Genomic DNA, 10,175 nt, shown 5'->3' on the forward strand with positions numbered 1-10,175 from the left:
ATTAATATTTTTGAACTAATATTTAAAATATGTTTGGATATATTCATTTGAATGACATGTATATAATATATAAATTTTATTTTGAATTCTAATATAGTAATATATGTGAAATTTCGATATCCGATATAACATAATTAAAAATATCCGAACAAATAATCAATTGAGTTCAATCAAAATATAAAACGTGGTATAGATTTCAATTTTTAATAGAAGACGATGATAAGTAAAAGAATATGATAATGAATGTAGTCTAAATGAATAAATATGTAAGTAGATAATGGTGAAAATGTAGTTATAGTGACATATAGTCTAATAGATGATAGTTGATTCTGTTTTCCATTTAGAAAACAATTTTTAATTGTGTTTCAATTTTCTAGAAAACTGGAAAATTATTTCCTGTTTTCAAAATGTAAAACTGTTATAGTAAACATGTTTTCTGTTTTCTAGTTTTTCAAATTTCCAAAAAACTGGAGAAAACTTTCAATAGAAAGCATTTGCCGGATAAAAATATAATAACCCATGATGGAATTTTGAAATTATGAAGAACTAATAAATGAAAAACAGAGATGACTGGAAAATATGGACAAAACTGTAACATTACACGTTACTGAAGGTGAGCACTGAAAATAGCAAAAACTCCGCTACAACTCTGCGCATATAATAAGTCACCAGTCATTTTTCTGCAAAATGAAATCATGGTAGAATTGTACAAGTGCTATAACATCCACTCTCAAGACTAAAATGCTAAAAGCTGAGAATGCGTTCCAAGAAACAACTTTTTGTAATTTTTTCCCCTTTCTAAATTTACAGCTTGTAACGCAACCCCCCTATAATTAAACTGATTAAACTGTAATGCACCATAATTGATCTAACGATCTGGGTTTTGAGTTGCGCTCACCTCCGTAGAGCACCGTAGTTCCTTGTTACCTACAAAACGATGCTTATTGATAAGCTACACTCACAAAGTTGGCACTATAAAATAAAAACTGGGGTAAAGATGCATTTGCTGCCAAATGCTCCATGAAAGTAGTCCTACTCGAAAGATTCAGTAATTCAATACAACAAAAGTTTCCAGAGGTTTATTTTCACTTACACGAGGTGGAGGTTTGTTTGATTTCTTTGGCACTTCATCATCATCATCTTCATCATCTAAATTCATAAGCATCCTTTGAATTGAAGGAGCATTATCTGACTTCTTTCCTCTCTTAGCTGAGGATGTACTACCTCTACCCTTTCCCCGTGGGGCAGCCCTTTTGCGGCCTTTGCCTTGAAGAGTTTCATCATCCTTGATAAAACAACACGATAATTAGAAAGTATATTACAATGACATTTATTTTTCTATTAGTAAATTAAAGCAGAAAAACCTCACAATTACTATTAGTAATGGTCCACATTCAAATTCATTATGAGAATTTAAATTCACTAGTAAAAATGAAAAACAGAGTATTAAATAAAAGAAAAAGAAAAACTGAAAACTCTTCCATTAATCTCCATATGACACCATACCTATTGGGATAAAAGGAAATCAAACTACTTGGCACCGGATGAATACAAGCCATCATTGCTATGCAGGTAAGAAATAACTTTACTGAAAGTATTTTTCAAATTAAATTAGGGATCACAGAAATTGATCTATATAATAGTTTTGTGCTTTTTAAGCAGAATTGTTTGTAATCATATCATCATTTGTGCTTAGAAGATTAACCTGAATGCCAAGGGTAGAGAAGCATTAGTGAAAAAAAAATCATGGAGCAATAAAGAAATAAAAGCATACCAAGCTATCATCGACATCATTTATTTCATTCTCAGCTTTTTCATCACTTGAATCAGAGTCCACGTTCTCCTCATCCTCTGCAATGCTTCGAACTGATGAGGATCTGCAGCAACTCGATTGACAAATTAATTAGAGACCATCAAGATCTACACACACCCCCCCAAAAAAAAAACAAAACAAAACAAAACAAAACAAAAAGCAAAGGTTATCTGGAAAATCATCTATTAGGCCCACTGCTCATACATTTGTGAATGACGAAATCCCATATCAAGTGTTGTCTGCTTTAAATTGCTAGAAGCCCTGCCTCTGCCTCTACCTCTCCCCCGGCCCCTTCCTCTTGAAGTTTTGCCCACTTCAGAAGCATCGTGAGAGGACCTAAAAGATTGAGATAACTCTTTCTTGCCCTTATTGGCAGTAGACTTTGAGGCAGAAAAAGGAGTTGTGTCCTCATCATCACTGAAGGAAACTGCACTTTCAATGCCTCTAATACTTTTACTTCTGATCTGAAAATTGTGCTAAAATTACCTCTATACACAAAACTAAGATTATCCAAGGAACATCAACCCCAAGTTATAATTGTATGCACTAGGTCAAAGATAAATGAATACCTCTGAGGATTGCCCACTAAATGAGAATGGTTGGTCATCTTTATTCTGTACAGCTCTTTCTTTGACACGTTCCTGCAATGAGCAATCACCACTTTATTTCATGATTTCAAATGTCTTTTATGCAAAGCATAGATGCCTGTTCCACACAAGCCTGTACAGCAGGTATGTAACATGATATGATAGTTAATGTATCCAAAAACAATAGATATTGATGGGTACAGTACTCAAGAGACTCAAAGAGAGGATGGTGTTCATACATTCAAAATATTGAACCCAGAGACTACCAACTTAAGTGGCGGTTCATACATTCAAGATATTGAATATATTCAGATGTCATGAAGTTGGTATTTCAGAACAAAATGGTTTTGAGATTATATCTATAAATGTTTTAGCCTTTTAGGTCGTCTATGATTCCTGTTTGTCTATTTGACCAATATAAATATAGTATCAGCAGACCACTTGAGAAGAGTAACCCTTAGCCTTGGAAGCTCCATCCCCTATATGGCTATATCTCCATTAAAAGCACACAGATGGAACATAATAGAGCATCAGGTTTATTAGATATTGCCTTTTCCAAGGTAAACTATGATAGCACCAACAGATAGCTTCATCACCACTCCATCCCCCTACCCCAGGGGAAATCAAATATATAAAGAGAAATCCAGAAAGAGGGGGAAAAGGAATGAAAGATCACAGGAACACAAGATATTGATGTTAGGACTACAGCATTGTGCAAGCAATTATGTGACAATGTAAACACATCACTCCTCTAGGTAGCTTGGAACAAGAGGGAATAACAAAAAATAGTGTTTTACCTCTAAGCACTCCCCAACTTTGAGAATTATATCCTCCTCTTCAAATTTCAGTGTATCTGAATCCCGAGTAATTTTATTCTGTCAACTCAGTCATTAGTTTGTTAGTGCAAGATGCAAATCATGCAAATATTACTATGTAAAGGATATGTGAGAAAAGTTGATGCTAAAAAATTTAATCTGGAGTAGATGTATCCAGAGACTACCGTGATTTGCTTACTGAACATAATAGAATACTTACACGAGTTTCCTTGAGGTTGTATTGCACACAAGAATAGAAAGCCATCTTGTCATCCTTGTTGACAAAACTGTGCAATGCAACATCCAGATCATTGACAGGAAGTATCTCCATTTTCTGTAAACCAGTTAGGATTAGATGCGCCTCAGGCAGTGCACAGAGATACTTTCCCCCTTTTTGGATAATAAATTAGCCTTGCCTTATATTGAAGACATGGAAGAATAAGAATTTAAAAAGTGAAGTCGATATGGGTGTTCTAAGTAAAAAAGAAAAACGATGTTTTAAACTTGATCTCATACCAAATTACTCTCAGCAACTAAAGCTTCTATATTCTGCTGATTCAACTCTTCTGGTCGAAGCCTTTCAGACTCTTCAATTTTGACTGCACAATTAAGACTAAATAATCAAGCACTAAATCACTACGACAGGAAGAATAAGAGGGCACAGATAGGAGGACAGAACACTGATGCCAGCCACACATTCACCTAAAGAAGCAAAATATGTTGTGAAGGGAATAATATTAGCAGCAATAACAGGCCATCAAGCATCACCTAATCTAGAAATTCTAAAAGTAATATTAGGTTCATCAAGAAAACCAGTCACCGCACGCTTTCACTTACAGAAAGAAAGTCAATTTGGCCAGTTAAGGAAAAAAAGTGTGGATTGTCAAAGTATGTGGAGGATGACCAAAAGACGCTTAAAAGGCATGCTCTATTTTGGAAGAAGGCAATGCATTCACACACACCTTATAATATCATAAACAAGTGTCTGCAAAAGAAATCAAATTCATCACATAAAACTGTGAACAGCTAGAGAAGAAATCAAATTACCTGCACTGCGGCCTCTATTTGAAGATTTAGAGAATATAAGTATATCCTGAGGATTTGCAACCTAAAAAAATTGGAAATGCACATTTTTGGTGTGGAGAGCTGCAGAAAGGAAATAAGAAAATTTTCACCATTGAACAGAAAAAAGTAGAAAGTACCTTTCCCACATATTTTTGTCCAAACCTTTGAGGATTTATTGTCATAAATCCAGAGTAATCTACCTGAAAACTCATCCAGAAAAGAGAGCATGCAACTTGACAGATATATAGAGAAAAGAAAACAAAATTGAAAAATGAAAACCATTGGAGGGTAAAGTCATTAAAAAATACATGAAATTGCTACCTTTACTCGAACTAAGGGGAGCTTGTTCTCTGATCCACTTATAGCAATAGATCGTTCTATCAACTTCCTGACCTGCAATAATTCAAAGGAGCTAGGATGCATCAGCAAGTAATCTTTGTAACGAAAAAGAATGATAGAAACAGAATATTCATATAATAACATATAAAAGAAACAGAGAGGATAATGAACTGAATAACTGCACATACCACATTGTCCAAATGTTCAAGTATCGAGTTTTGATCATTTGGATCAATATCTGGCTCATCCTTCAAAACTATCTGCAGCATGAAAACTGATTAGTTTAGCAAATGTTCCTTTATAATTTTATATACTGGTTCAATATAAAGATATAAAGTAACCTCAGTGTATTCAAAAGGCCGCACTGACTTAAGAGGTATCTTTGTCGGGCGATATTGATTTCCCTACATTATATGGAAAGCATCTCACCATCAGTCACATAAGCACGATCATTTTAGTATTTAAAACTAAGCAGTATACATGAGTAAAATAGAACAAAATAAAAATGTTAACATACAGATTGATACAATACAACCTTAATCTCCAAAAGGAGCACATGTTTAGGTTTTGATTCACCATCAATCAGTGATGTTGCAACAGAAGAGCCAGGCTGAGTAATGTGGAAACCCATACCTGGAACTTCCTATTATAAAAATGAGTTTTAATCAGACACCATACTAAAAGGAAATTGTAATAGAAACACCTAAATAAGTAGCACCTGAGGATCAACCAGACATTCATGTTCATGGCCCCATACAATGAAATCCAGAAAGCGAGGCAGGAAATGCTCATTTATTGCATTTTTAGGATTTGTCTTTACTCTGGAAACCAGAAAACAGGCATGCATTGTTGTTAAATGACACCACACATAATTGTTCCTAGTCACCTACGTAAAGTGTCCTGCATTCATAACATAATACTATCAGGGTGAATTATTTATTATCTACAATAGCAAATATAACCTGTTCTGATGAAGAACCAGGATGTTGAACCAGTCCGACAATTGACACTCTTCTTGAGCCTCAGGTCGCATCCATTGAACGGCATGAGGTGTCTAAAACATCAAGAGGAATAATATCTCACTGCTGTACGATAAAAATAGAATTCCCAAAAAAGAGACCTCCAGACTCAGAGCAATACCTGAAACATCCTATTCAAGCGCTCATCTCTTATATTACCAAGTCCATAGAGGGCTACAGATGTTGAACCCTACAATTAACAGCTTGAAGCCAATCTAAAAATCTAAAATTTTTTATTAAGAAAGATATTATCAAAGAGGCCGGTGCCAACCTTCCTGATGAGAATGGGGTAGAGAGATATCTGCCCAACACCAGAACCTCCAAGATCCATTTTTCCAAAATAATTCACAAGATTGCATGCTGAAAGAATATCAACAGCAGAAAGGTTGTCCTGTCACAATTATTGAAAAAGACAAATCAGAAAGCAGTATGTAAGAAAATTGGTATTGTCATCTGTAACTGACTAGAATAACATAATAGACTTGGTTCAACTCTTGATCCCTCAAATATGATGGCAATTCCAATTTAGTCCCCACCAAGTTTGAAAATTGACAAGTGTACAATATTTAATAACTGGCAGACCACATTTCTCAAGTTTCTACTAGTTTGAGATCATTCCTGTCCAATTTCCAAGAGTAGTATAAAAATTGTCTCCCACTTGAGAGTACCTGGGACCACTCTTGCTCATTTTTGAAGTCACAGGAGAAGGGGGTTACTATAATGGAATTGCCACTATATTCAAGGGGCCTACATGGGTATTAATTCCATGGTTGAAAAAATCGCTAGGCACTCCTCGGGCGCTCAGGGAGCGCCTAGGACGCCTAGGCGGGGATTAATCGGCGCCTAGGCACCCGTTTATTATTTTATTTTATTTTTTATTTTTTAAACACTAATAACTATAAACTATATAATACTTTAATAGTTAATACTAAAATATTAAATATTAACTTAAAAAATATCAGAGTTTGTACAACTTAGGGTGTTATTTTGCTCAAAATGATGTTGTTTTGAGTGAAATAACCAATTAAAAAAAAAAAAGAACAATAGTTAATCGACCGACTGGGCGGCCTAGTCGGTGCCTAGGAGGTCTAGTCGGTACCTATGAGGCCAGGCGGTCAGCGCATAAGCGGCCTAGGCGGTGTTTAGGCAGCCTAGGTGGAGCTTAGGCGGTCACCTAGCAGGCTAACCGCCTAGACCACCATTTAAGGTGATACGCTAGGCGGTCGACAGGCGCCTAGCGCCTAGACGGGGATTAATCGGCGCCTAGGCGGGATTTTTGCAACACTGATTAATTCTAACTGAATGTAATAAATTAAAATATTAGTTCAAATTCGTACAGTTATGGAACAAATTTCAGGTAAAAAAGCATCAATAGGAACCTAAGCAGTAACTTGATATCTGTAACATGAAAACAAAAATGTGCTCTTTTTTGATTAGGTATTTAAATATGCTTCAGGAAATGATAATAGATGACAAACCAAGCAAATTTGAGGGACCTAAAGTGGAATTAATTCACTGAATGCAATAAATATTCAAATATAGATGGAATTCATTCAGTCATTAAGCAGGATAATGAACACAAGAATGGAGTTAATTCTCAAGTTAGAATTCATCCTTGTCAATGCAGATTGGAGAAGAATTCTCACACACAAAGAAACTCCACTGTAATTAGGTTTTAAATGAAAAGTAGGGTGGTTGTTTAAAACTTTTGCTCAGCCATGGACTGTTAGGATGTGGTTTAAATCCTGGAAACTATCAACTCTTAAAACAGAGGTAAGGTTTCAAAAACTTCTTTTAAGACGATGCATTATGTGGGAGTATTTCACAAAAGGTTCAACCTTAAATCCATACAATCAAGCTGTGTCATTCAATGCTTTTGATGCTGAAAAATGAAAATGACTTTCTCAATTACCATGGAAATAAGGTGTCCCATGCTTGTTGAGCATCAACAAAAGCATTGCTATCTTGTTGATAAAATCATGTACCAACATAGGAAAGTGCATTGTGGATGATGTCAGATATGCAGACAGGGTTGTTCCAGTCAAAGTTAATTTATAAGATGAAATGTTAGCTTTGCATATCTACATAAAAGTTACAAAGAAAAGTTGTGGACAAATAATATTTTAAACTTTTTCGTTTGCTAGAAAGTCAAGCATATTACAACATGAACATAAAGGTGAAGAAAAATTCCAACCCATTTACAGAATATTCAGATTTTGAGCATACCAAACATTTTCGTTCTCTACGAAGTTAATCTATTAGCTATTTTTCTTATGGGTGGTTTGTTTGGAGTAATCAGGTACACTTTGCTTTCTTTAGAACAAGCAGGACAATGGACAAACAGGGATCATTAGAAGAGGCAAGAGCACTCTCCATATGTAATTTAGTAAAACAACACCATACTATTCAATAAACAGGCAAGCCCGTATGAATTATGCAGAACAATTTTAGGTTCCAGGGTATATAACAAAATACATAAAACAATTTAGAATAAGATCCATACCACGCCTGCAGGATCATCATGATTCCCATGAATACTGAAAACTGGCAATCCAACATTAAAGTGAGGATCTTCATAGTTTACATGACCAAATCTGAAAGGACAGACCACAGTTATGTTATAAAAAGAAGTGTAGTAAATAAACATTTTCTAATTGTTTAGCACAAAGAGACTACTAAGCAATGGTCCATACATGATATGAAGGGAAAAAAACCCCATGACATGAGAAACAAATTTGTAAATCCCAATTGAAAGGCATAACATGAAGTATGTAAGCACAATAGCATATGTTAAAAAAAAATGATTTCTCCAACAAATAAGTATCTATCAAAACTAGGAATCTAAACAATAAAGCAATGAATTAAATGCAGTGAAGAGACTAGTAGTATAATTGTCCAGTACACATTTGCAAAGTTTATTGTCTGATCGCTGACAACTTGGAACTGCACTGGTTGATCATTGAGACAGTACCGACGCAGAATCTCGATGGCTTTAACTAATGTAGTCCTGGATGGTTTATTCTCATGAAAAAGATCACCTCCAAGAAGCAAAAAGTCCACCTGATAACCAATTGAAGTCAGTGTACTGTGTACAACACAGGGACTGGTATAAATTTAGCTATTCAAAGTGGGAAAATTAAAAAAATTACAGTTCTTAAACTTTGAGCTAAGGATTGTTAAGAAAACCCAGGGAAAATTCAACCCACCAATAATCTATTATTAATACACAGCATCAAACTGAAGAATTGAAATAACTTGCCTGATTTTTCTCTGCGATAGAACATATCTCCTCAAACGACTGAAATGAATCATGCCTACGTATTTCATCCTTCTCCAAATAACCCAAGTGACAATCCGTAGCCACAAGTATCTTAAGTGTATTTTTCTCATCTTCCCTGCAGAAAATTTCCCTTTTATTATACAGAAACTACTCCATAAAAATTAAATCTTCTCTATACGCATAGTATCGAACATAACCAATGCAATCAATGTTAGGAAATGTTTTTTTTTTATAACTTTCCTTCTATTTGTACCTGGAAGAATCACCCATTTGGACGAAAAGTGAAACTCAGTCCTAGACATTTCAAAGTAAACCAAAAAATACACACAACATTAGACAGTTTTAGCAAAAACTGAAAGAAACCCTAGGCGGAGCTTGAACCTCACTGCGGGGATTAGTAGATATGAAAGTAAAAATTAGTGATATGGAAAATTGTTCCAAATCATGGAGATTAGACCTTCGTGAGTAGAGGGGAACAGAGGAGTTGGAATCCGTTGGGACTGTGAACCTCACTGCGGTGACGACTGACGAGTGCGCAAGAAATGGAGGCGGGAATTTAAAAATGGAAATTATATATATCAGACTTTAAATATTTTTTTTTTTAGGGAAAATGACACTTTTTCCCCCTGAATTGTTTACTTATAGCACATTTTCCCCCTATATTATTTATGTAACCACTTTATCCCCTCAATTATTTTTAAAGTGGCTATTTCTTCCCCTCTTAGTTAAATAAATATTTGGGTGATTAAAAACAAGGGTAAAAATGACATTCCCTCTTTTAAAATGGAGATGGAAGGTTTCACTACTTCATTTCCTTAGCTTCTCCAGCCCATAAAGTAAAGAAATGAGTTCTTCCATAGTACGCATACGAAGCATAATGATAAAGGAGTTGTGAGAAGCAGTTGGCATCATGTACTTGTTCAAAAAGGGCATCACTTTCAGTAGCAATGCCATAAATTGTACATTGGTCTAGTACTAAGATGAGTACACTAGCAGCGAGAAGGGCGACGATTTTGAGAAACTTCAAGTTGTGAGCTGATTGAGAAGGCCGGCGGGTTCGCCGGAATTTTTCCAGAGCATAAATATGACATTATGAGGAAACTCCAGGAAAAAAAGCATATTTGTGGAATGATTGGGGATGGTGTGAACGACGCGCCGGCGCTGAAGAGAGCAGACATCGGAATTGCGGTTGCGAACGCGGCGAGGAGTGCGTCGGATATCGTGCTGACCGAGCCCGGGTTGAGCATGATCGTTAGC

At 35.5% G+C, this 10,175-nt stretch overlaps 1 protein-coding gene across 2 annotated transcripts; it reads right to left on the reverse strand.

The window, feature by feature from the left end:
- Window positions 1-578: 578 nt before the first annotated feature.
- Window positions 579-9,461, reverse strand: LOC116019084 (double-strand break repair protein MRE11). Of its 2 annotated transcripts, XM_031259173.1 has the most exons (23): window positions 9,376-9,461; window positions 9,172-9,212; window positions 8,898-9,033; window positions 8,541-8,698; window positions 8,142-8,232; window positions 5,910-6,029; window positions 5,760-5,828; window positions 5,582-5,673; window positions 5,338-5,440; window positions 5,155-5,262; window positions 4,961-5,023; window positions 4,808-4,879; window positions 4,602-4,673; window positions 4,418-4,480; window positions 4,263-4,323; window positions 3,732-3,814; window positions 3,436-3,549; window positions 3,198-3,275; window positions 2,383-2,454; window positions 2,018-2,277; window positions 1,775-1,877; window positions 1,094-1,285; window positions 579-927 (listed from the first exon to the last, which is right to left on the reverse strand). In XM_031259173.1, exons 2-23 carry the CDS (start codon window positions 9,186-9,188, stop codon window positions 895-897), a joined length of 2,160 nt encoding a protein of 719 aa, XP_031115033.1. In that variant the 5' UTR covers window positions 9,189-9,212; window positions 9,376-9,461; the 3' UTR covers window positions 579-894. The 2 variants fall into 2 exon arrangements, with proteins under 2 accessions (XP_031115033.1, XP_031115041.1); XM_031259181.1 differs by lacking the exon at window positions 5,155-5,262.
- Window positions 9,462-10,175: the final 714 nt, after the last annotated feature.

The sequence above is a fragment of the Ipomoea triloba genome, chromosome 1, assembly GCF_003576645.1.
Source record: "Ipomoea triloba cultivar NCNSP0323 chromosome 1, ASM357664v1".
NCBI lineage: Eukaryota > Viridiplantae > Streptophyta > Magnoliopsida > Solanales > Convolvulaceae > Ipomoea > Ipomoea triloba.